The 27,323-nt window shown below is 50.4% G+C and overlaps 1 protein-coding gene and 1 pseudogene across 4 annotated transcripts in view; one reads left to right on the top strand and one right to left on the bottom strand.

Annotated features, from left to right (window-relative positions):
* The window catches only part of AHRR (aryl hydrocarbon receptor repressor), a 119,691-nt gene that overhangs the window by 8,422 nt on the left and 83,946 nt on the right, over positions 1–27,323 (bottom strand). For all 4 annotated transcript variants that reach the window (XM_063604115.1, XM_063604116.1, XM_063604117.1 and 1 more), the window contains 4 exons: positions 17,184–17,273; positions 7,110–7,239; positions 5,958–6,094; positions 1,742–1,941 (listed from right to left, as the gene is read on the bottom strand). In XM_063604115.1, coding sequence (XP_063460185.1) covers positions 1,742–1,941; positions 5,958–6,094; positions 7,110–7,239; positions 17,184–17,273 — 557 coding nt within the window. The remainder of the gene's footprint in view (positions 1–1,741; positions 1,942–5,957; positions 6,095–7,109; positions 7,240–17,183; positions 17,274–27,323) is intronic.
* On the top strand, positions 24,885–26,892 carry LOC134730387 (translation initiation factor IF-3, mitochondrial-like; annotated as a pseudogene).

The raw sequence follows: 27,323 nt of genomic DNA, 5'->3' as shown, positions 1-27,323 counted from the left end.
CGTGTGGGGTTTGTGCAGCCTCAGCCAATCACTCCTGGGCGCTATGCCAGAGATTCCCACTGGGCTGGGGAGCTGAATTCGACGCCTGCTAAGATTCCTTTCCCACTCAGTATTTGCTACCCACAGAGTGGGGAGGGCATGAACAAAGTGGGCTGCCCAATGGCGGCTGCAGGATCGCGGGGCAAGGCTGAGCTGCACTTGGTTACCAAGGCCTGGGCCTGCAGCGCCGAGGGGCCAAGGACAAGTCGGGTGGGTCTCAGAGTCACAGAGCAGGAGCACCTCACCGAAAGCCAAGGATCCGGTGGCTGAGGGCCAAGGGGCAGGGGCAGGGCCAGCCCAGACCACCCCTCTGCCCTGCACTCAGCCCCGCCCCATCAGGCTGTCCCGGGAGGAAGTGGCAGGAGCGGCAACTCGCCCAGGTGGCTGGGGAAGGGGTCCTGCACGATTCTCTGAGAGGAAGTTGGATCTCCGGCATCCTGGCGGCCCAGTCCTACCTCACTCCTGCACGATTCTCTGAGAGGAAGTTGGATCTCTGGCATCCTGGCAGCCCCGGCCATACCTCACTGGTGTGTTCCCAGCAGGTGGAACACAGTTTCTATAGGCACAGCATTTGCATCTCTCCCAGCACGCAAGGCAGACTTAACACATTCTAGGAAACTACAGACACGAATCCCCAAGGGCAGGGGTCCCCAGCCCCCAGCCACAGATTGGTAACCGTCCATGGCCTCTAGGAGCCAAGCTGCATGGCAGGAGGTGGGCCCTGCGCAAGCGAGTGAAGCTTCCTCTATATTTACAGCCACTCCCCACTGCTCGCGTGACCGCCAGAGCTCCGCTGCCTGTCAGCTCAGCTGGGGCATGATTCTCACAGGACTGTGAACCCTGTTGTGAACTGTGCATGTGAGGGAGAGCCCCAGGTTCGAGCTCATGAGAATCTAATGCCTGATGATCTGTCACTGTTTCCCATCACCCCCACCCCCGCCATGGGGCCGCCTAGTTACAGGAAAACAAGCTCAGAGCTACCACTGGTTCTACATTATGCCAAGTTGTATAATTATTTCATTATATATTACAATGTAATAAAACAGAAATGAAATGCATAGTGAGTAAATGTAATGTGCTTGAATCATCCTGAAACCATCCCCCCACTCCCAGTCTGTGGAAAAATTGTCTTCCACCAAACTGGTCCCTAGTACCAACAAGCTCGGGGACCAACAGGGTGTTTTCTACTTCTGAAAGGCTGAGGGAGCTGTGGGTAGGCCTGGGTTGGCCAGGGATGAGGATCAGCTGGAGGGGCAGCTGTGCCGTTCACCCTCCATCTGCCCACCAGGGACGCATCTCTCCGGCATGTCCTGCAGCCGGGAACTACCTCCACTTGTCCATAGACAGACGGTGTGAAGGGCGGGCAGCTGAGAGGTGGAGAAAGGCAGGGGCCACAGCCAACTCCCCATTCCCTTGAGGACAAGGGGTCAGGACACTTATTCTGAAACTGGTTCTGTAACAGCATGATTTAGGAATGAATCGATACAGGCAACGTTTGGTGCCAGTTTGCAAATACGAGTTTGAAAAACATTGTTTCATCTAATCGCTGCTGCCTATGTTGTGTAATGACTTTTACGATACGAAACTTACTTATTACTGGCTGGAAATGAAGAAAGAAGACACAGAAAACACTGAGCGTGGAGGTGTTTTGTGGGGGCCACCAGCAGGCACCATGTGGCTGTGAAGGGCGAGTCTTACTCACTTTGCATCCGTGGTGGCTGCGGTGTCTGCCCTGGGTTTTGCCCTCAGGAGCGCGCTCCTCATTTTCATCTCCGCTGCGGAGGGGAGGAGAACGGGTGCCGCAATGCAGAACAGCGACAGCCGCGGCGGGAGCATGGCTCCTGACGGCGCCTTCCTCTTCTGTCCAAACAGGAATTTTAGTTTTCCTTGAAACTGCATCGTCTGGTGTTTTAAAGACAGAGAGGAAGGCGTGTTCACCAAGTGGCCTGGCAAGGTGGTCACAGGACACAGAACTCAAGGGCGCGACCGCGGCTGGAATTCGTAGGGAGGCAGCTCACCATGAGTGGCTCGGGACAGCAGAGCCGCAGCTGCCAAGCCTGTGACCCCCGGGCCTGCACAGTGATTCGATGTGCTTGAATCATCCTGAAACCATCCCCCACTCCCAGTTTCTCTGGAGCCGTGGCGACGGCCTTTAATTGACAGGTTCATTCCCGCGTGTGTGCCTGTTCATGTGTGCCACCCCATGCGCAGGTGGCACGAACTGCGCCTGTGGGACCTGCCACCCGCCCACAGCCGGGCCAGCGGCCAACCCCCTGGCAAGAATTGGCAGGAGTGGATGATCTCCGAGGACTGTTTCAGCTTTAACACTCCATTTCCAAATTATCAATTCTTCATTTGTAATGATGAAATTTAGGCACGACTTGATTTTATTTATCTAGGGTGTACAGGGAGACTTTAAAAGCCAGCAAGTAAGCTAGGAGTTTGTTATAAAAGAAGATAAAATATCTCTCTACAAAGGGAAGGCTGATGTATAATTTAGTTGTTTACCAAGGGCCTTCGGGGTACTCCTGCCTTCTATGGAAGAATCACCCCACAATGTGGCTCCACCCTCTATCCTTATTTCATCCATCTATCTTTCTATCCATCCATCCATCCACCAATCTATCTTTCCATCCACCCATCCACCCATCCATCTGTCCATCCATCCATCTTTCCATTTGTCCATCTATGCACCTACCCATCCATCTTCCCATTCATCCATCCATCTGTCCATCTATCCATCCATCATCTTCCCATTCATCCATTCACTCATCCATCCATCCACCCATCCATCTTCCCATCCATCCATCCATCATCTTCCTATCCAACCATCCATCATCTTCTCATCCGTCCACCCACTCATCCATCCACTCATCCATCCATCCACCCATCCATCTTCCCATCCATCCATCCATCATCTTCCTATCCAACCATCCATCATCTTCTCATCCATCCACCCACTCATCCATCCACTCATCCACTCATCCATCCACCCATCCATCTTCCCATCCATCCATCCATCATCTTCCTATCCAACCATCCATCATCTTCTCATCCATCCACCCACTCATCCATCCACTCATCCATCCATCCATCCACCCATCCATCTTCCCATCCATCCATCCATCATCTTCCTATCCAACCATCCATCATCTTCTCATCCATCCACCCACTCATCCATCCACTCATCCACTCATCCATCCACCCATCCATCTTCCCATCCATCCATCCATCATCTTCCTATCCAACCATCCATCATCTTCTCATCCATCCACCCACTCATCCATCCACTCATCCATCCATCCATCCACCCATCCATCTTCCCATCCATCCATCCATCATCTTCTCATCCATCCATCCACTCATCCATCCACTCATCCATCCACTCATCCATCCACTCATCCATCCATCCATCCATCCATCTTCCCATCTATCCAACCATCCATTCATCCATTCATCCATCTTTCCATCTGTCCATGGATATATTAAACAAATAATGAACACCTGCTGTGTAGCAGTCACATAATTGGTGGGGATTCAAGGCAGCGGTGTGCTGGGAAATGTTTAACATCTAGCTCTCCAGGGGGAAAAATTCCCAGATATGCAGTGTTTGCCAATTTTTTTAGTATAAATATTCCCAACACAGCTGATTTCAAGCTCCCAAGTTAACTTCAGCCGAATCTCAAAAACTACCATTTTCAGTTGGCCCTGTGAGTGGCATGAGGGAGCTTCCATGACACCCGCATTGCCAAGACTGCACCACTCAGGGTGAAAGCCGGGAAGAGCCGTGAGGTCCTGCAGGGTCTTGGTGTATTCTCTGTCAATACAGGGGCCCTTTATGGTGCTGTGGATGAATGGATTTTAATGGGAAAACAGAATCAGACACGTATTTGTGTAAACCTTATTGCAACATTTTAGCATCAATCTAATTTCTCTGGCTTGTTTCCTCCATTCAGTTCTTTGTTTGACAATTCCATTTTAAACTATATTCCAGTGGCTGCACAGTAAAATCCTTCCAATTTTGGGTCATCTAGAAATAAGAGTTTTTAATTAACCAGGAATTGGTTATACAATTTTAAAAAACGAACAACATTCCTTAGCCAATAAAAGTAAGTATCTTAATTTCCTCAAAATTTAGAACAAAATACCAACAGTGAAACACTGTCTCTACTAAAAATACAAAAAAATTAGCCAGGTGTGGTGGTGGGTGCCTGTAGTCCCAGCTACTCAGGAGGCTGAGGCAGGAGAATGGCGTGAACCCGGGAGGCGGAGCTTGCAGTGAGCCGAGATCGCACCAGGCACTCCAGCCTGGGTGACAGAGCAAGACTCCATCAAAAATAAATAAATAAATAAATAAAACTTTATTGTCCCTAGCTACCTAAATGAAAGATGTGCCCTGGGGCGTGTGCGTGGCAACAGATCTGGGGCCTGTGGAGAGCTGGTCCTTCCACCAGGCACCCAGTGGGTGGGAAAGACACAGAAACAGGCAGACCCACAGGTGCCTCTGCCATGGGGACCGTCTGCACCCAAGGTTCCTAGGAGGTCATGGGTCCACAAATGGGTGGAAAGCTGAGCCCAGGGGGCTTGCCCAGCTGCGGCGCTGGAGTCAGAGGGCCTTGTGGGGTGCTGGGGTCTGAGGGCCTTGTGGCATTGAATTGCAGCCAGGAGACAGCAAGGGCCACCACTGGGGCTCTGAGGGGCCATGACCCAGGGCTGACTGTGCTGCGGCCAGGGGGACCACAGTACCTGGAGGGTCTGCAAGGTGGGCAGGGGTCTGGGACAGGGTGGGAGGCCTTTGCCCTGACATGTCCGATGGGGAGGACTTCTCTGATTCAATGAGGAGCTGGAAGAAGAAATGGTCAAATAGCAGAAGTGAAAACCCCAAGTATCTGTTTGCAAGAGAAGAGGGTGAAACCAAAAAGCTCAGCAGATGCCATGGGCTCAGCCACTCACGCCAGCCACAGCCGGAGGCTCTCCCAGTTTGCCAGCCCTTGGCAGATGTGGGGCACATTTTAAAAAATATTTTAATAAGTTTTAAATAAAGGTACAACTAGAGTATGAACCTACTGCAGAGTTTTACATTCTCATCGACCTGGCTTGTCCACCACAGCCGGCCTCACGGTTGACTCATCACGCATGCCCAGAGGCGTCACAGCCCCACACCATCGCCGGGTACACAGAGCTCAGTGCCCAGCCCTCGCCCCCCCACCAGGGACACGTGGGTTAACATCCCCACACCATCACAGGGTGCACAGAGCTCAGTGCCCAGCCCTCGCCCCCCAACCAGGGACACGTGGGTTAACATCCCCACACCATCACAGGGTGCACAGAGCTCAGTGCCCAGCCCTCGCCCCCCAACCAGGGACACGTGGGTTAACACCCCCACACCACAACAGGGTACACAGAGCTCAGCACCGGCCCTCGCCCCCCCACCAGGGACACGTGGGTTAACACCCCCACACCATCACAGGGTGCACAGAGCTCAGTGCCCAGCCCTCTCCCACCCACCAGGGACACGTGGGTTAACATCCCCACACCATCACAGGGTGCACAGAGCTCAGTGCCCAGCCCTCTCCCACCCACCAGGGACACGTGGGTTAACACCCCCACACCACAACAGGGTACACAGAGCTCAGCACCGGCCCTCGCCCCCCCACCAGGGACACGTGGGTTAACACCCCCACACCATCACAGGGTGCACAGAGCTCAGCACCGGCCCTCGCCCCCACACCAGGGACACGTGGGTTAACGCCCCCACACCATCACAGGGTGCACAGAGCTCAGCACCGGCCCCCGTCCCTCCACCAGGGACATGTGGTTTAACGCCCCCACCCCCTCTTGCCCTCTGTTTCCTTCCACACCAGGGTAGAATGCATCCCAGATGTCGGGAGCCCCCTGCCAGGGACCCACGCACTCACCAGGAAGCCCGAGGTGCTGTCCAGCAGGCAGCGCACACGGCAGATGAAGCAGCGGGTCAGGAAGGCCGAGTACTCGGTGGGCGTGCCTGTGCCCCACTCCTGGGCCCTGAGCAGCCTCCCCAGGATAGCATCATCTCCTGCAGACCATAGGGGCCAAGGGGCGTGGCGGTGGGAGAAGCCAAAACACACGGGTCACACGCACAACCGCATGCACAGAGCATGCAACAAACACGCCCACGGCTCTCACGCGCCAGGTCATGTAAACCCTATCACTGTGCCATCCTCCCGCCCCCAGCATCCCTCTAGATGTCACTCAGACAAATTTTGCCTTCGTCATCCCTTGCCTTTAAAAACATCGTTTTTAGTACATGTGCATGCATGACGATGGACCAATGGTTTCATCTCGCTTGTTTTTAGCTTTATAGAAGGGTCTTGCATGTAGGTGCCTGGGCTTTGCTGTTTTGATTTAAGGTCAATCATACTGTCATGGTGGAAACTTTCCGTGAATTATTTCAGGCTTCTGCGGATACGTGCGAGAGAACCCAGGAGCCACCCTCTGCACAGGACCGCGGGCAGGTGTCGCCCCTCCTCAGAGCCCAGATGCAACTGTCCCAGCACAGCCCCCGCCTGTCATTGCCTATCAAGGAGCTCCACACCTGCCAGGCTCATCTCATCAGTCAGCGCCACAGGGAGGTTGAGGGCAAGCCCTGTGCAGGGGTCTTCTGTGAAAAGGGGCAACCGACTCTGAATGGCAACAATCTTTCAGGGACTTTTATCGGGTAACTCTAGTATGAAGCAAACTGTATGAAACTTCCTGGCAGACGTGAGACTTGAGGGGAGTTTGCAAAACAAGAGGCCAGGACTGCAGCTCGTGGTGAGGTGACAAGAATGGCGGTGACCTCAAGCCTGGCAGAGTCCAGGAAAGCAACCAGGAGTGAAGCACACTCGAGCCACACGGAGCTGTGGCAGCCGAATCAGAGGACAGGGAGGGACGTGGGAGGAGGCCTCTGAAGAAAGGTGAGATTCGGCGCTAAGGTCAATGTGGAAGGCAAAGCACACCAAGAAGGTGCGACAGGGTCATTTCCAGAGGCAGAGACGTGTTATGTGACCTGCTTTAGGTTTTGCTGACTCACTTGGACCCCAGACACCCACCTGTCTCCAAGGGCGGGGGCTGCCCAAACACCACCTGGGGAGGGTCCATGGCCCAGTGGAGCTGCCGGCAGAAGTCCTGGCGGTCGTCCACGTGGATGTAGTCGTAAATGTTCTGGTGCATTACATCCGTCTGAAATAGCGCAACAAGATTATTTCAGCCTTACCCCAAGTGGCTTTACACACTTTATTCCACCGATGAGTAACCGAAAAATTTCCACTCCGCTTGTCAAAGCAAGTCACAGCCACAGGGAGAGAACCCCACCGAAGAGACGGCACTTGGCCCCGGTTCCCCGCTCCCTCCTGAGAAGATGTCTAAGTTGCTTGGAGCACCCGCCCACCCGTCTGCCCGCCAAGTGGTGCCCACATCCAGCCTTTCGGGGCAAGCGGGAGGCTAAGAGACGGGCATCTTCTGGGCCGCAGACACTCTGGGGCCAAGACATCCACTTTCCTGTCGACTTGGACTCTTTGTGACTCGGTTTCCCATCACTTCACATCTTATGGCCTGTGATTTCCTTCTTCCTGACACCCAGGTCTCAACCTTCACCCACTTTCACGATGCCTCAAGGACCTGCCAGTTCACAGGCCTCTCTCTAGTCCTCTCTCCTTCCACCTGCTCAGAAGCTAATCTGGGCCCTGACACACAGGCTGACCCTCACAGGCACCCAGGGTCCATGTCTGGCGACAGAGGCTGACACTGCGGGCCACGAAGACTGACTTCAAGGGGGACTCAGCTGTCACCACTGCCAGTGAGCGTGTCGGTGCCTGAGGAAGGCCGGCCATCCCACCGTCCTCTCCCTTCTCCTAACTGAAGAAAGTCAGGCATCTGCACCTGGAGCCTGGCCCGCCACCCGCCAGCCCCGAATAATTAACCGTGCCAGGGACTGCTAGAACCTTAGGACTCTTTCAGGGTGACCTAATTCTAAATGGCATTTATTATCGTGATAATAACCAAGTGGTTCTTCCTAACTGGAGGAGCTCCTTAAGAGTGAAGACTTCAGAGGAATGTAATAAACTCACCCTAAAGGGACGAGCATCTTCAAGCAACCCAATGGCAAGGACCTGCGGGGCTCCCCGAACAAGACGAGACACAGCCTCAGGAGGGCAGAAGGAGGAGGTGGCCCTCACTGAAGGGGCTGGACTCTGTCTGTGCCTCCGCAGTTCCCTTCTGTGAATGCGCTGTCACAGAAAGCGGTGAACAGAGGAACAGAGGCCCCTCGAGGTGAAAAGGGCGGCGCCAGCATCCCCGCTGTGCGCTCCTCCGCGGCTCTGCCATGGTGCCTTCCTAAGGACTTGTAACTGGAGGGTAACCTAGGCCAAAAAGCGCCCAATCACGAACACACCGTTGGGTGAGTCACCTTCAAGAAAACACCCCGCGGGACCCCACCCAGATGAGGCCACAGGGCATCGCCGGCACCCGCGAGGCTGCTTCTGCCTGTGCCTCTGAGTCCGGGCCGCCCTCCATGTGGGGGCTGGTTCTGTGCGCGGACTCCACGTGGAGGGATGATACCCACCAGCATCCCCCTGCCCTGCATCGCGACCGTGGGGGCACCTGCAGCGCAACAGCCTCGCCCGTTCCGTGCATGCACACGGCATCCGCTCCGTGGCTGAACCGCGGGGTGGGCGTTGCCCACGAGGAGGCCGCTGGCTCCGCAAGGGCCTCCTGCCCGGCAGCAGCCGGGCGCCAGAGCGGCTCCCAGGCGGGGAGGCTCCTCTTCCAGTTAAGGCGCGAACGCTCCAGCCGCCGCACGTTCTGGCCAATGTTTGTCCTTTTCCCTCTTTATCTTTTAGTCGCTGCGGTGGATAGGCCACGTTTCTTGCTATGGTTTCAACTTTCCACCTCCTGAACCATAAGAAGAACCATCTTGCATGTTTTGGCTGTTCAGCGGTGCCAGCGTATGTGCGCCTGTGTGGGTGGGTGGCTGCGTGTGCGTGCCTGGATGCGTGGGTGGGTCGCTGCGTGCGTGGGTGGGTGGCTGCGTGCGTGGGTCTGTGCGTGCTGCGTGGGTGGGTGGCTGCGTGCGTGGGTCTGTGCGTGCTGCGTGGGTGGGTGGCTGCGTGCGTGCATGCGTGGATGCGTGCGTGCTGCGTGGGTGGGTCGCTGCGTGGCTGCGTGCGTGCAGCCCGGAGGTGTCTCTTTCTGGAATCCCCACTGAGCTGTCCAGCTGACTTGCCCAGTCCCTTCTGGGCCGCCTTCCATGCAAGGTGTCCCCGCTGCCATCCCATCCTCTCCACATGGGGAAGGCTTTTGTCCTGAGAAATCTTTCCTCATGGATCTAGCTCTGCCCTGTTATCTTCTGGAAACTTCCATCATGCCCTCAAGCTGTCTGTGGTGTGAGCCAGGACTCAAGACTGGCTTCCTCCTGCAGGGAAGCAGCTTGCCCAGCATCTGCAGGCCCCACCTCCGTTCAACTGCGAAGGCCCCCCAGCTAGTGTTTGGTGAGCAGTGGGGGGTCGCCCCTCCTTTGCTCGGGGAGTCCGCACTCCTCCCAGCCTGGGGCTCCTTCTTTCTCCCTTGACTTCCTGTTGCCAGGGGATTGTCTTCGTTGGGCTCTGTTAATTCAGGGGCTAGTAAGCAATGCTGGGTTTAGGCTTCCATCCCATCCTGTTCTATGAAAACAGGTTTTCCCAAATCCAGGACTTCACAGCTCTCTTATCAAGTAGCCAACGGCTCCTCCTTCAGTGTTCACTCTGGATACTGGAATATTTCGCAATCAAAACCCCCTTCTCCTCCAGGAACTGCACGGTTCTGCCGCTCTATGGTGGCAGCCTCAGGGCCAGCCAGAGGGAAGCTTAGCTGAATAACTACCGTGGCGTCACCTCGTGTTTCCAAAGGGTCTCCAGGCTGAAGGATGCAGCGTGTGAGAAGTTAAACAAATGCACATCCACATCCCAATGGCCAGAAAAGGGGATCCACAAGGAACCTTTCGGAGTCCTTATTCTAAACCACTCTACCTCCCAATTCCACATCTTAAAATCCACTTTACACCCTGGCACACATAACACAAAACCAAGGAAACAAAGACCCAGAAACCTGGGTCTTCCCCCTTCTAAATTAGAGACCTTATGACATTTGTTTCACAGCTTATGGAAAATGGTGTGGGGACACTTCCGGTAAACAGGGGTTGGCAACAAACAGAAATACCAACCCCATCAGCTCTTATGGGCTGGCCTGTTGGTCCCTGTGCAGTAAGAGCCGGGCACCTTGGAGGGCCCCGGCTTTGCCAGGACAATGGGAAATATGGCTCTAAACACTCCTGTGCGAGCTCTTGACACGTTTTAGGGCCAGTTTTTTAGAACTGAAACGCAGAGGAACCAGCATCCAGAGGCAAGCAACATTCCCCTTATACTTGCTGCCATCCCTAATTTCTTCATTTATAAATGTTGCTTAAAAGACTAAAACTCTCAGCCGGGCACAGTGGTTCACGCCTGTAATCCCAGCACTTTGGGAGGCCAAGGCGGGCAGATCACTTGAGGTTGGGAGTTTGAGATCAGCCTGGCTTCAACATGGTGAAGACCCGTCTCTACTAAAAATACAAAATTTAGCCAGGCTTGGTGGCACACACCTATAATCTCAGCTACTCAGGAGGCTGAGGCAGGAGACTTGCTTGAACCCAGGAGGCAGAGGTTGCAGTGAGCCGAGATTGTGCCACTGCACTCCAGCCTGGACGACAGAGCAAGACTGTCTCAAAAAAAAAAAAAAATCCCATTCGTTTTAAAAAATAGATTCTTGCCCTCAGCCCCAACGACCACAGGCAAAGACTTATTTCCCAATAGAAGAGAGAGACTCCTTCGCTTTGTGGTCACGGTCAGGATGAGGCATACAAGGTCATCTGCACCCATGGTCACATGGCCAGCAGCTGCTGCTTCACCTGGAGCCCTCACTCCCTGCATCTAGGGAATCTGGCTTTGTCATTGCAATGCCTGGTGCCCCCAGTCAGGCGGTCCTGGGACTTCTCCAACTCACCAGTCACCAAGGCCTGCGCTTGTGCCAGAGGCACATGGCAGTGCTGGAGGCCTGGGTGCACCTGCTGCATGGGCACCCGGCTGTCCTCACAGTAGCTGGTGCTGCACCAGATCATGAGGCCCTGCATCTTCTGGAGCTCTCTCTCTCTCCAGTTCTTCACCATGGAGTCTGCCGCCTCCTGCACCAGAGCAGCTGCAGTCCCACCCTGGTGACCCACACCAAAATGGCCCTTGCATGAGTTTCCACAGGCAACCCTGAGCTTTGTAGACCCCTGGAAGGTGACCCCCACCCCAAGTACCCTCCCTGAGCAGCCCCAGGCCTCCCCGAGTGCCTCGTCCATCATCTCCAACCCCGCAGTCAGGTAACAAAAGGGAATCAACAGGCGAGAAAGGGCCTGCTGCTCAACCAAGGCCAGACAGCACATGTGGAGGAGGATGTAGGAGAGCTGGAAAGACTTCTCCAACTGAGGCAAATCTGAAGACAGGGTGAAATGTAAATCCTGTTTAGGTTGAGGGAACAAAGTTCTGTGTTTTAATCATCAGTGTGGCATGTCTGCCCTAAGTCTGTCTTAATCTTTTAAAGTCTGATTCCTACAAAGTGACATCAAGAGACATGGTGGGAGAAATGGGAGGGGGAGAGCATGATGTTAAAATTATCCAAACCGTACAAAAACAAACCCTCCTTTCGTCAACTAAAGACAGTCTTTATTTTAGTTTTACACGACCACTTAGGGAGTTTAGAATACCCTCCTTTCGTCAACTAAAGACAGTCTTTATTTTAGTTTTACACTACCACTTAGGGAGTTTAGAATAAAATCATTTCCAATTTCAATATGCTGCTCACTCTAGCAGCTAACATTTTTACCTTTTTGTGCAAAAGCTTGCACACATCTGCTAACCATGCCTGTGGGATTCTAACTGCTCTGATCGACGAGCTCTAATCTTTGAGAGAACGAACAACTTATTGAATCAACAAATGTCAATGGCAACTAAAATATACGCCTAAAGCCGTTTATTCATCACTAAGCGTGCTGAGCTTGAAAACACTGCAATCATGCACTCATGCTGTGACCGGGAATAATTGGTTCCTGACTTTTTGTAAAGCATTTTGCACAATAAGCTCACACAAGGACAAAGCTGCTCTAATTTTTTCATGAGATATTTTGCATAAACTAGAGGCAATGCCTGATTTAATGGCATTTGGAACCAATTTCCTCATAATCAAGGCAAAACTTTTTTTTTTTTTTAACTTCTCATGCTTGGGGAAAAATGACCAAGTGCCAAGAAAACAAAAAGTCCAATTAGCAAGTTCTGACCTGGAATCAAAGCTGCTCTGCACAGCACCTGCCCCTGTCCCCAAAGCCAAACCCTGGGGTGAGACCATCGAGCCATGGCTAAAGGCAGCGGCTCTGGGTGCATCTGGAGAACTCGGGGCAGCTCAGGATGCAGTAACTAGAGTTGACAGTGATTCTGAGCATGCAAAAGGCAGACCAAGCGGCCTTCTCTAGACTCGGGCCCTGCACATACAGACCAAGCCGCCTTCTCCAGACTCGGGCCCTGCACATACAGACCAAGCCGCCTTCACCATACTCAGGCCCTGCACATACAGACCAAGCGGCCTTCTCCAGACTCAGGTCCTGCACATACGGACCAAGCGGCCTTCTCCAGACTCAGGTCCTGCACATACGGACCAAGCCGCCTTCTCCAGACTCAGGCCCTGCACATACGGACCAAGCCGCCTTCTCCAGACTCAGGCCCTGCACATACGGACCAAGGCGCCTTCTCCAGACTCGGGCCCTGCACATACGGACCAAGCCGCCTTCTCCAGACTCGGGCCCTGCACATACGGACCAAGCCGCCTTCTCCAGACTCGGGCCCTGCACATACGGACCAAGCCGCCTTCTCCAGACTCGGGCCCTGCACATACGGACCAAGCCGCCTTCTCCAGACTCGGGCCCTGCACATACGGACCAAGCCGCCTTCTCCAGACTCGGGCCCTGCACATACGGACCAAGCCGCCTTCTCCAGACTCGGGCCCTGCACATACGGACCAAGCCACCTTCTCCAGACTCGGGCCCTGCACATACGGACCAAGCCGCCTTCTCCAGACTCGGGCCCTGCACATACGGACCAAGCCGCCTTCTCCAGACTCGGGCCCTGCACATACGGACCAAGCCGCCTTCTCTAGACTCGGGCCCTGCACATACGGACCAAGCCGCCTTCTCTAGACTCGGGCCCTGCACATACGGACCAAGCCGCCTTCTCTAGACTCGGGCCCTGCACATACGGACCAAGCCGCCTTCTCTAGACTCGGGCCCTGCACATACGGACCAAGCCGCCTTCTCTAGACTCGGGCCCTGCACATACGGATCAAGCCGCCTTCTCCAGACTCGGGCCCTGCACATACGGACCAAGCCGCCTTCTCCAGACTCGGGCCCTGCACATACAGACCAAACCGCCTTCTCCAGACTCGGGCCCTGCACATACAGACCAAACCGCGTTCTCTAGACTCGGGCCCTGCACATACGGACCAAGCCGCCTTCTCCACATACGGACCAAGCCGCCTTCTCCAGACTCATACCCTGCACATACGGACCAAGCCGCCTTCTCCAGACTCGGGCCCTGCACATACAGACCAAGCTGCCTTCTCCAGACTCGGGCCCTGCACATACAGACCAAACCGCCTTCTCCAGACTCGGGCCCTGCACATACGGACCAAGCCGCCTTCTCCAGACTCGGGCCCTGCACATACGGACCAAGCCGCCTTCTCCAGACTCAGGCCCTGCACATACGGACCAAGCCGAAGCTGCTCTGCTTTAAGTTGACAGACTCATCGAGCCACACCGTCATGTCCGCCCATGTCCTGTACTGTGAGTGCTCCCCCGTTCAGGGCACCCCACAGTGAAGGACGCACCAAACCCCAGCAAACGCATACGGACCCAACGGACCCGCTCCACTACTCTCCACACGTGTAAAGGAAGCATCCCACGGCAGCTCCATGGGATCTGAGCACAGAAGATGGAGATGAAGAGGATGCCGGGTGGCCACCCAGACCCTGATGCCATCTGTGGGAACGAGGGACCCACCAGGCGTCACTTCAGGTCCCCTCTCATAGGGCGCATCAGGAGATGACAGTGCCCCAACCACAGATACCAGGGCACACTCAGCAAAGCCTGTGGTCACGTGGTGTCAACAGCAGCCGCCTACAGTGATGTCCCTCTGTGGTAGGAGACGCCGTGCCGGGCACCAGGGCTTTTCCCAGCACTCCCCTGCTCAGTGGCCCTGTGGTCTGGCCACAGCCTGGCAGGCAAACACCGCTGCTGGCCATTGTGTGGGCACAGGAAATGAGGCTCAGAGCCATCAAGGTCGCTGCTGGGACAGCAGAGCTGTGTCTCCACCCTGCACTGCGTTCCCAACCGGGCAGTGGCCTGGACACCCCTTGGCAGCCATGTCCACTGCACAGTGTTCCCTCTCCCTGCACACAGCCATGTCCCCCTGCGTCCTCCACCAGGGCCGGCCCAGGCGTGCTGACGAGCTGCACCTTCACGTGGATGCTGGGGGAGAGGCCATCCCAAGGAGGCATCCAGTGTGCAGAGACAGCCACGGTGCAGAAAACAAGCTCACTGCAATGGGCCCGGCAGTCACGTGGTCCTTGCAGTTCACAGGGAGACTGGCCTTGGGCTCAGGGGCAGGAGATTGAACTTAGAGGCGGACTAGAGGAGTTTTTTCGCAGAATCACCAGCAAGGCAGCAGCAATTTCAGCTGTGGGAAAAAATTCAAAAGCCCAGCTCTCATGGAAATTGGATAAAACTGTGCAGCCTCAGGGCCTGCGCAGACGTGAATTCTAATGACTCGTCAGGGACTAGTGTGGGTGAGCGGGGTGGTTCGTGGCTTCCACTGCCTGCTGCTCTGCACAGCCCCTAGGCCCCCCACCCGACCAGGGAGACTCGGCCCCTAGGCCTCCCAGCCGACCAGGGAGACTCGGCCCCTAGGCCCCCCACCCGACCAGGCAGACCCGGCCCCTAGGCCCCCCACCTGACCAGGCAGACCCGGCCCCTAGGCCTCCCAGCCGACCAGGCAGACCCGGGCCCTAGGCCTCCCAGCCGACCAGGCAGACCCGGCCCCTAGGCCTCCCAGCCGACCAGGCAGACCCGGGCCCTAGGCCTCCCAGCCGACCAGGCAGATTCGGCCCCTAGGCCTCCCACCCGACCAGGCATATTCGGCCCCTAGGCCTCCCACCCGACCAGGCAGATTTTTGCTTTAATCACTGTGTGCTGCCTCTGGCTCAGCGTGAATGCTGGCTCTGGGACCATTTCCTCATAGGCAGAGGTGCTGGGCAGTGCAGGGGTAGGGCTTCCTCTGGGGCCAGTGTGCACCCCCCAGTGTCACAGCTTCCCCCAGCGCCTAGCGGCCTCCAGGTGCACATCTCACCTGGGTCCCAAAGGGAGGTTTCCTACCAGCCCTGGCCTGAACGTCTTGGGAACTTCTCCACTGCCCCAGCCATGGCCCCACCCCGTGCCACTGAGGGTCTGGCTCTCAGCCTCAGTGCAGCTGGGGTTTCCAACGGCCCCCGCCTGGGCCCTGTGGGCACTGCTGCCCCTCTGTTGCTGTGTCTGTGTCCTCAGAGTCCCTTTAGTCCTACGTTGCTGAGCCGGTGCTACTGGTGAACACTTCCTTACACTGAACCCGTCATAAGTCTTTCTATAAAACTGTTCAAATTTCTGCACAGCTTGTCTCCAGACTGAACCCTAATATACTACTCTCTATTTTTCAAAGTTTTGTTTTGATCTTTCTCAAACATACCTGTTCTTTTTTCATCATATGCTATGCTTTCTTTATATTGCTGCTGTTATCTTTTACTGTTTTAAATCTATTTGTTTGCCAGTTTCCTTTGGACGGCTTTGCTCCTTAAGTTCTTCCAGGAAGCACGGTTTGTTTACCTGTCGGCTGGCTCCTGCTCACCATCTATGGCTTCCTTGGGTTTATAACTTGCATTGTGAGCTCATCCGCAGGGCGGGTATTTTGTGTGGGAGTGGCTTGTGGAAGTACAGATAAAGGGCCCCATTTTTGCTTCTTTGGGTTTCCCAGAAATCTCATCAGTCCGCAGTATGCCTGATTTCTAGATCCTGGGGGTCCTCGCTGTGCAATGGGAGAAATCTTAATTCTACAACCAGCATCTGATTTTCCATGAGGGACCCCAGCTCCTCCCCAGACAAAAAAACAGCTCCGTTGCTCCCCTCCTGGCCTTGAGTGGGATTTTTTTATTTTTTATTTTTATTTTTGAGATGGAGTCTCGCTCCGTCACCCAGGCTGGACTGCAGTGACTCAATCTCACCTCACTGCAACCTACACCTCCCAGGTTCACGCTATTCTCCTGCCTCAGCCTCCCTAGTAGCTGGGACTACGGGTGCACGCCACCACACCCAGCTAATTTTTGTATTTTTAGTAGAGACAGGGTTTCACCATGTTGGCCAGCCTGGTCTCAATCTCCTGACCTCGTGATCCACCTGCCTCGGCTTCCCAAAGTGCTGGGATTACAGGCGTGAGTCACTGCGCCCGGCTGGGTGGGATTTTTTATCGCACCTTTTCCCGGGTGAGTTGCCCTTCCAGGGCTTGGTATCTGACGAGGCCTCAACCCCATTCTCTGCCTGGAAGTCTGGAGTCATCCACCTGGGGCTGGCTGGGCAGCATTCCAAATGAACCACTCGCACGTCAGGAAGGGCATTTCCACAACAAGCTGTGTCCTGAGTGCACCAAGAAGCTGAGGCTTAAGACGTTGACTGGGAGCGGCTGAATGGGATGGTGCTGGTGGGGCAGGGGACCTAGCGGAGTGCCTGAGCCAGAGGAGACCATGCTGCCGTCTGCATGACACGGCTCCCTTAGACCAGAACACCCCTAACACTGAGAAGCCTCTCACCGAGACCCCGAACCCAGGCTGGAAGAAACACTGCCCTAGACAAAGCTGAGGTGTGGAGATCTTTATCTGATAAGAGCTCAGTGATAGGAAAAGCCTGATTTTAGACATTATCAAACCTTGACGACAACAAACATTTACAAAGGGAAGAGAACATAGCACTTAACAGACTGGAGGGCTATTCTGGTTTCATTTACCTGATGGAAGCCCAGATAGTCCACGATCGTTGCTGACGCATAAAATATCGTCCCTTCTGCACTCACGACCAGAGCAAAGCCATTAAGAGACTAGAAGAAAAAACAAAAAAAAAAAATCGAATTGGCTCACCCAAAATGAAAAAGTGCAAGAATCCTTTGCTTAAATTTTCAACAATATCCTCCTGTTTTGTAGTCCATATTCATAACCTCTAGAAATGCCCCCTTTTTATTTATTACCATTTTGTCACAGGCTCCAAGTTAACAGGCAACATGAGAAGGCAGCCATGGTTTACAAGGCCCCTTTTCTAATAAATATAAAATTATGTGCACCTTGTCTTGACGCGACAGTGAGACTTGGTACCTAAGACGAGGCAGGAGCTCTCTGTTTTCCTCTGCAGACGTTTCTGCCCACGTACCTCCTTCTACACACTGTCTGGAATACCCTTTGGCTTTTCTAAGGATTTTTATTATGAAAAATATTGAACTCCATCGACCAGCCTGGCTAACATGGTGAAACCCCGTCTCTACTAAAAATACAAAAATTAGCCGGGTGTGGTGGTGTACGACTGTAATCCCAGCTACTTGGAAGGCTGAGGCAGGAGAATCGCTTGAACCCAGGAGGTGGAGGTGGCGGCGAGCCGAGGTCGCACCACTGCCCTCCAGCCTATGCAATGGAGTGAGACTCTGTCTCAGAAAAAAAAAAAAAAGAGAGAGAGAGAAAAATGTTGAACTCATCAAGTGTTTTTCTGTATCTACTGAATCACAATTTTTCTTTAGCATGTGATTGATAGATTTTCTGATGATGCATCATTCTTGTACTTCATGTGGTAAGCCCCTTTGATCATGACTTTTTAATATGCCTTGGAATTGATTAACCTCACTTAACCATCTATGTTTAAACTTGGCCTGTAGCTTCTCTCCATATTTTGCATACAGTATACACAACCATCAAGACACGAGTCGCTCCTGCTCCTTTCCTTCCATTTTCTGGAGCTGCTTAAGATGAGGGTGACGTGCTTCTGGAAGGCCTGGTCCGCCTCACCCTGAAGACTCTCTAGTGTGGGCACATTTTGTGGAGATGGTGGATGAAACGGGGCAGATTTTAATACTATGTTGATTTATTTATTGTTCGTGTATGCAAGTTATTTATTTTTTTTACATTAACTATGGCATCTTAAAATATTTTCTAGAAATTCATTTCATCTTGATGTTAAATTCATTCGTGTATGTTATTCACAATATTTGCATGATTATTAAATCTTAGTCACAGCCGTAATCATTGTGGGATTTTGGAGCGAGCAGATGGAGAAGGCAAGGATGTGGCTGTGTTGTGCTTGATGTGGCGTTTTCCTTTATTTGAGCAGCGAGCCCCGCAGCCCCACCCTGCAGCAGCTTCCCGGGGCCATCACTGGTGAGGATGCGCGGAAGACGGTGGCCTCTGAGTCGCAGGATCTGTCCATGGCAGCAATGGCCACTGACGCTGAGCAAGCACAGGCTACCAGGTGGAATATCTCGCCCAGTCTCACATCCCACATGAGGTAGAAGCTGGGGGTGAGGGGGCTGAGGCACCTGGACACAGCTTTCATAAATGTTTCCATTTGTGTCTTTAAAACACAGACATTCGGAGACTTTAACTCCCATGATGTTTGTGGCTATCAGCAGTATATTATATACTAATTTCCCTTAAATCTGGACCATGCTGGGTACTTTTATTTTCCTTTTTTCTTTTTTTGAAATCTTTGCCAATTTGAAAACAGATATATTATTTCTGAAAAGAGATAAATTGTTTTACCATTATAGTTTTCATTTCTTTGATTACTAATGAGATTGAAAAACATTTCCTGCATTCACTGGTAACTTGTATTTCTTCTTTGGAAAACTGCCCTATGTATGTCATGTGCTAATTTTTCTATTAGGGTTTATAAGTATCAATTTCTAAGAGCTTTTGAAATACTGGTATTGAAGACTCCTAGGCAGCCAAGGATAATGGCAGTTACCTAAATCCAAATCCCCCCCAACATTCCACAAAATGACGGAGAATGGTAAGAACAGGTGCAGCTACACAGACCCAAAATTGCATCATAATGAGGACACAGGAAGTGTAATAAACGTCCAATTACACACAAGCAGAAGGGTCAGCATCAAATGCCAGTGAGCTTAAAATGACTGTTTCAAAAGTATGTATGTAGTCCCTCCTCAAGAAACTGGAGAGAGAAGAGTCAGTTAAATCTAAGGTAAGTAAAAGGAAAGAAAAAATAAAGGTAAGAGTCAAAAATCCATGAAAATGGTTTAGAACAGTCAAATAATAAAGGCCATTAACAGAGTCAAAATTTGAATTTTTGAAAATTTTGAAAAGATTAATAAAACGGATAATCTGCTAGCAAGACTCATCAAGAAAAAAAAACAAATCACTGACACCAGGAGTTTAAAAGTACATCACTACAGGTCCTACAAATATTAAAAGGATAATAAGAAAATACTAAAAATGATAGTCAATACATTAAACAATTTAAGTGAAACAGGAAAATTCCTTGAAATATGCAAATTAACAAAAGTGATATAAGAAGAACTAGAAAATCTAAATAACCTTATACTAAATAAATTGAATTTCTAATCAAAACTTTCCTACAAAGAAAACTCCAGGCTCCAATCAAAAAACATAAAATACCTAGAAATAAATCTAATAAAAGATGTGCACGACTGGTATATTGAAAACAATGCAACATCACTGAGAAAATACCTGAATAAACTGAGAGATACACAGTGTTCCTGGATTGAAAGGCTCAATGTAGTTAGGATTGTCCTGTCTCCCTAAATTGATCTGTAGATATAATGCAATCCCAATCATCATTTTAAAGGTTTTTTTTCTTTTTATAGAAAGCGACAAGCTGATTCTAAAATTTTTATGGCTGGGCATGGTGGCTTATGCTTGTAATCCCAGCACTTTGGGAGGCCAAGGTGAGAGGATTGCTTGAGCCCAGCAGTTCAAGACCAGCCTGGGCAGCACAGTGAGACCCCGTCTCTACAAAAAACAAGCAAACAAAAACTTTAAAAACTAGCTGGGCATGGTGGTGCACGCCTGTAGTCCCAGCTACTTGGGAGGCTGAGGTGGGAGGATTGCTTGAGCCTGGGAAATCGAGGCTGCAGTGAGTTGAGATCACGCCACTGCACTTCAGCCTGGGTGACAGAGACTCTGTCTCTACAATAATAAAATAATAAAATAGTTACGGAATTGCAAAAGACCTAGCCTTGCTAAAGAAATCTTGTTAAAAAAGAACGAAATTGTGGAACTTATTTTGACTTCATGGCTTCCTATAAAGCTCTGGTCACAGCAGGACAAGGTCAGGATAGACAAGCTGACCCTCAGCCAAGGCACTAGGTCAATCAGTGGGGAAGGAAGGTCTGAAACAGCGTGGCTGGGACAGCTGGAGATTTGTATGGAAAAATGAACCCCAACTCCTATTTCACGCCACACACACACACAAATTAACTCAAGACCTACAACAGACACAAACACAAAGCCCAGAGCCACAAAGCTTCCAGAAGAAACCCAGGAAAATGCCCTAATGAGTCTGAGGTAGGTAGATTTGGGTAGCATACAAAAACACTAACCCATAAAGAAAAAACTTGATAAATTGGGCTTTATTTTTAAAAGCCAGTAAAAAATGAAGAGATAAGCCACAGAGAAAAAATATGCACAGCACATTGATAAAGGACTTTATCCAGAATCTGTAAGAACTGCTACAAATCAACAATTAAAAAAAAACAATTTTAAACAATGGGACAAACGTTTGCACAGATACTTTACCAAAAGAGATAGAGTAACGCCCATCATACACATGAAAATATACTCAGCATCCTTAGCCATCAGGGATGTGCAAGTTAAAACCTCACAGAGATGCTGCTCCACACTCCAGGGTGGCCGCTGTCAGAAAGACTGACAGCACTGAATACTGGCGAGGAAGAGAGTGTGATTGGTGGGAATGTAAAATGCTACAGTCACTTTGGAAGACTGTCCTGCCGTTCCACATAAAGGCAAGTGTACATCTGCCCTACAACCCAGAAGTTCCAGCCTTAGTATTTCATCAAGGGAAATGGGTATGTTCACAAAAAGGCTGGAAAAAGGATGTTCACACTGGCCTTGCTCATAATAATCAAAAGCTACAAATAACCCAAATAACTATCAATCGGATAATGGATAAACAAATTGCAGAATAATTATAAAATGGAATACTGTTAGACAATTTAAAAAATTGAAACCTACCAAATATGCAAAAACATTGATGAATTGCAAAAACACTACGTTAAATAAAAATCAGATGCAAAAGCTCATAAACTTAAGAGTCTGTTTATATGACATCTAAGAACAGGCCAAACTAATCTACAGTAATAAATATCAGAAAGTGGTTCCCTGGGTGTGGCAGAGGGCAAGTGATTGAATAAAACTGGGAGAAAGACCTATGTACAAATACATTTGAAAACCTAAAGTATATATTTCCGTAGGAAAATGTAATTTATAAAAATCGACCCCATTAGAGATACCAAGCTTAAAAGATCAACTCCTGTAGAAGGAATAAAGTTATCAAGGAATTACCCCACAAAAATGCACCTGGCCCAGACGGTTTTAACATGGAATTCTACCAAATCTTCACAGGTCAGATCATTTCAATGCCCCATAAATTGTTCCACAGCATAGAAAGTGAAGGAAAATTTGTAGTCCTTTTTAAGAAGCATAACATTGACACTTAACTCTGATACGGAGAGTAAAATAAAAAAGAAAATGACACACCAATATCACCTTTGAATATTGATGCAAATGTGCTAAGTGAAATATTAAGAAATAGACTCCAGTTTCACATTAGGAAAATAATACACCAATAGCCAAGCAGATATAATCCAAGGATGAAAGGCTGGTTCAATATTAGGAAGTCCCTTAACATAAAAGACCATATTTACAGATCTGAGGGGGAAAATGATTATCTCCATATATGGTGAAAAAGCCCTCAATGGAATTCAACAATTATTCCTGGAAAAAAAAAAAAAGGCTCAAGAAAATAGGAATTACTGAATACCTTCTTCACAGGTAACATGTATGTGTGTGCACCTCATTCCTAAGGCAGCGACTTCATAGGGAAACATTCAAGGTGTTTCCAGTAAGATCAAGGAACAGGGTAGGGAGGCCCACCACCACCCATACAAGGGGTGCAACCATGGCCCCCAGGACGGCGCCCAATATGGCCTGCCACTTGCTTTTGTAAACAGAGCCTCGCTGGAACACAGCCATGCTCACACATTTATTCATTGCCTGTGGCTACTTTCGTACTACAACCACAAAGCAGAGTGCCAGGGGTGGAGACAGCCCAGCCCAAAACGCCTAAAACATTCTCCATGTGGGCCTTTAAAGAAGAAACCTGCCAACTCCCTCCCATGATATCGGACATTGTATTGCAGGTATGGATTGATGCAATTTGATATGAAAAATCAACAGGATGTACAACAATTGGGGAAAAGTGAAACTCTCTCTTTGCAGACGACATCATAGTACATCAGGAAAACCCAGGAGAATCCATGATAAAATAACCCAAGTAAGGCCAGGCTCAGTGGCTCACGCCTGTAATCCCAGCACTTTGAGAGGCCGAGGCAGGTGGATCACGAGGTCAGGAGTTCGAGACCAGCCTGGCCAACATGGTGAACCCTGTCTTTACTAAAAATACAAAATTAGCTGGGTGTGGTGGCACATGCCTGTGGTCCCAGCTACTCGGGAGGCGGAGGCAGGAGAATGGCTTAAGCCCGGGAGGCAGAGGTTGCAGTGAGCTGAGATCGTGACATTACACTCCAGCCTGGGCAACAAGAGTGAAACTCTGTCTCAAAAATAAAATAAAATAAAATAACCCAAATAAAATAATTCAGTACAAAATTAACATACAGATACCCATAACCTTTACAAACTGGAAAAATGACCAGATTAGGGTATATAATTGTAGAGAAAGCCCCATTTACAAAAACATCAAAGAAGCTAAAGTACTTATAAATAAACTTAAGACGTGTGCAAAACCTATATGAAGAAAACTTCAAAACATCTCGAGACACAAAAAATTGTATTTGAACAAATAGGAAGACACACCTCAGTCTTGCATGAGTCAACATCCTAAAGATGCCTGTTCCTCCTGAGTCAATTTATCAACACGCTGTAATACTAATAAACATAGCACCAAACCGATTATGCAGCTAGTAGGTTTATACTAAATATGAAAATAAATATGCAATGATAGCTACAAAAGCACAGGAAAAAAAAAAGTCAGGAGACAGGAGCATCTTATTAAACATCTAAGAAATACTGTCAGGCCTCTATAATTAAATCATGGTGCATGAACAGACACATAAATCAATGGACTAGAATGGAACATCCAGAAATGGGTCCAAGCGCAAATGGAAATTTGATGCATGAAAAAGGTGTCACCTCAAATCACTGGGACAGAGATAGGCTTTTCAATAACTGGTGCCCTATTAAGAAACTTTGTTATTATTGCCTGTTTGATCAGGATCATCTGCAAGCTGACACTCTCCTCCTTTAGTATATTAAGTTGGTAAGTTAACTTTATGAGTATTTCCCAATGTCGGGGTCTCACCTTACTCCTGGATCACCGTGACTGCAGTGGCCCATGCTTTTAAAACACAGATGGAAGTTAATTGCTATTATTTTATCTGGAATTGTTTTGTGCAGTTTCACAGGGGAGAAGGGGCTGCGTTTCTCCTTTGAGCTGCCTGCATCGTATTTTTGCACCAGCGTTTTCCTAACCTCTGTGAATTAACTGAACAGCTTTCCATCCCTTTCTATGTTCTTGAATAGCCTAACCAGCTTGAGTATTTTCTGTTTCTTAATGTTTTCCTGAAATTTCCTTCTAAGAACAAGTGGACCAGGCACCTGATCCCCCTTTATTTTGAGACAACTTCCTGTTCTTCCTTACCAATGCAATTATGATTATGTTCAGAGTAGCTAGCTCACACAAAAATGTTTGCCTCCCAGCCTCCCACATGGAGTGATTTGGCCTATGAGGTAGGGGCTGGGGATTGGGGACTCTCTTTCTCCTGACGTGGGGCCATTCTGGACTGGTCCCTCCATGTTCCGGTCCCTCCATGTTCCTGCAAGAAATGCAGACAAGAGGCGGCTCACAGAGCCACTGGCTGGAAGGAAGGGGGGCTGGGGGCAGCAGAAGTCCCCAGCGACACCGTGGGCCCCTCGCCCAAGCCCAGCTGTGGCAGGTTCCCATCCACACTGCAAGAGGCTTCTTCCGGACAACGCCTTTCCTTTCCCATTTTCTCCCTAGTTTTTTTCCCCCAGTTAATTTTGTTGCAGAATTTCTACCTTTTTCGGGTGGCTGTAGAGCGTTTCATACATCTGTGTCTACCTTGTTGGGTGTCACAGGTGTGGGGAAGGTTGAACTGCTACCCAGGGTCCAGTTCAAACCAGAGGCTGTGTGTTCTTCCCTGGACGCTGCCACACCACGCCTAATTCAGGAGGAAAGCCACACCAGAAGGACGCAGCCTCAGACCGAGAGCCTTGCTAGGCTGCAAAGCCACATTTTTCAATCAGTAAAGTATCCAAAAAGAAAAGTCACACGTGCTGTGAAAATATAAAAGAAACACTTGTCAAAGACCAACTCAACAGTCGGCGAGGGGAGCAGTAAGATGTTACGACCGATGGAGAGAGCGGAGGAGCTGGTGGTCGCAGGTGGTGGGACAAGGCTGCTGGGTCAGGTGCCGGCGACCCGAAGGCCCTCACTCCCACCGACCTGAAGGGTGTGCCGCCCGCTTGGTTCTGGATACAGAGGTGCAGGCGCCAGGTGATGACTTCACAGTGGGATTTGAACTCTGTGTTGAGCGTCTGAGCAAGAAACCCAAGTCTCACAAAGCACCTCCCACTCGGAGGAAGATGTCAGGGAGCCCCTGCCCAGCTGTCACAACGCAACAGCGGGCAACACCATAGGCTGCTCCACGGTGACAAAATAGGCCAATGCTTTATACGGTCTGGCATCAGTAAAGAAGCCCATCGTTATCAGTCACCCTAAACTCCACCACGTTTCTAGAGAAAGGGAAACGGACCCCGCAGGACATCTGCATCCACGGGAGCATCTGAGGAGCTACCATGAACCATGGTATTTGTACATTTTCATTCCCGTGCAGCTCCGAGGAAGAGGGTTGGTTCCATGCTAACGTCTTTGGGTCGTGAGCAGAAAGTCTGGTGAATCTGCCTGGACCCATCCGGGGCTGTTCACAAGCTCTCGGTTTGCCCAGATTTCCCCAAGAGAAATGGGGAAATGTCAGACCTGCTGCATTTCTTTGGGGGAGGGGGCCATGGAACACTTGGGACTTAGTTGTTTATGTCACTGAATAAAGGATCCAATGTGCCCATGGGATGATCCACAGAAAGGAAATCACTATTTTCCTCTCAGTAGCTGGATTAATCAGCAGGACATGAAATGGACCCCGCAGGGAGTGTGAAGACAGCCTCGTGCCAGCCTCCTCAAAATGGACTGAGCCCGCTACTCGAAGGCACGAAGGAGGAGGGGCAGGTGGTGCCCGCTGGCAGATTAGCAAGCTGGATAATCATCTCACCATGTCCTGCGCCGCCTCCGATTTTCACCTAAAAACATAACACCTTCTCATCCAGGCTCCCACCAGCTGGAAGAAATCTTTCTTGGAGGATTTTTAGGGACTTTAGTTTTAGCTCACGTGACTAGGGCTGGGATCCCCCCCCCACAAGGCCAGACTTCCATGTCCCTCGTATTACTGACTCAACCAAGAGAGTGAATTTTTATGACAGTTTTTTCCAAACCGTCATAACATAAAAATTACCATTTTAGTACCAATCGCCTGCCCCGGCCCAGGACGCCTGCTCTTTTTCTGAAGAGGTTAACACTACAAACCGTAAAGTCTGAAAATAGTTGCGTTAGCTGTTTTGGTGAACACACCGTACACGACAGCACCAGCACAGTGGTCCCCTGTTGCTTCTGCCCCAAGACTCTCCTTCCTAAATCAGGCAAAAGGCTTTAGTACCACTGAAGACACCCAGAATGAAGGAAAAAAGAAAAAAAAAAAGAGTGAAACAGCTTTTAGTAACACTGGAAGAAAAATTAGCGAATTATTCACATGTTTGATGAGAAGGGCAATGATTTGGGAACATGCATGGAGCAGATGTGATTAGACTCACGGATGAGCGAGAGCTGCGACGGTTTCAAAGGAGGCTGCAGAAGACCACCTCGTGACAGGAAAGCAGACCCACCAGGAACGGCCGAGGCTGAGAGAGACGGAGAAGGGTAACCCCAAACCTGGACCAGCCCTGACAACGGAACTGACTTTTTCTTCAAACGTTGGACAACATGATTTGGATGCAAAGACTAAACAGATTCAGCCGTGGATTAAGAAAAAACACCAAGTTCGAATTACCGTAAAGAAAGCAGAAAATGTAGACGAGTCAGAAAATAAAGTGGAGGAGATATTTCATCAAATACTCCAGACTGTGCCTGGAATAGCTACGTTCTCATCTAGGCCACAAGCTGTCCAAGGAGGAAAAGCTTTAATGTGGGTTCTTTGTCCTTTGAGCAAAAAGGAAGAGAAGGCATATCGAGAAACTCAAGAGACCCAGGAAAGAGACCCTTTGAACAAAGACCATGGAAATGATAAGGAATCAAATGTTCTGCATCAGTAATTTTAATAAGGAAAAATATGCCTCTGAGAGAAGTAAAAAAAAAAAAATACCATTTTAACTATTTTAAGTGGTTACTTTTTTTTTTTTTTTCCTGAAACGGAGTCTCATTCTGTCACCAGGCTGGAGTACAGTGTGGTGCGATCTCGGCTCACTGCAACCTCCACCTCCCAGGTTCAAGCAGTTCTCCTGCCTCAGCCTCCCGAGTAGCTGGGATTACAGGCATGCGCCACCACACCCAGCTAATTTTTGTATTTTTAGTAGAGACAGTGTTTCACCATGTTGGCCAGGCTGGTCTCGAACTCCTGACCTCAGGTGATCCACCCGCCTTGGCCTCCCAAAGTGCTGGGATTACAGGGTGAGCCACTGCACCCGACCTAAGTGGTTAAATTTCTGTCATTTTGAGCTCTGTGGCATTAAGCACGTCCACATTG

The sequence above is a fragment of the Pan paniscus genome, chromosome 4, assembly GCF_029289425.2.
Source record: "Pan paniscus chromosome 4, NHGRI_mPanPan1-v2.0_pri, whole genome shotgun sequence".
NCBI lineage: Eukaryota > Metazoa > Chordata > Mammalia > Primates > Hominidae > Pan > Pan paniscus.
The sequence above is the reverse complement of the archived record's forward strand: the minus strand, read 5'-3'. Positions and strand labels throughout refer to the sequence as shown.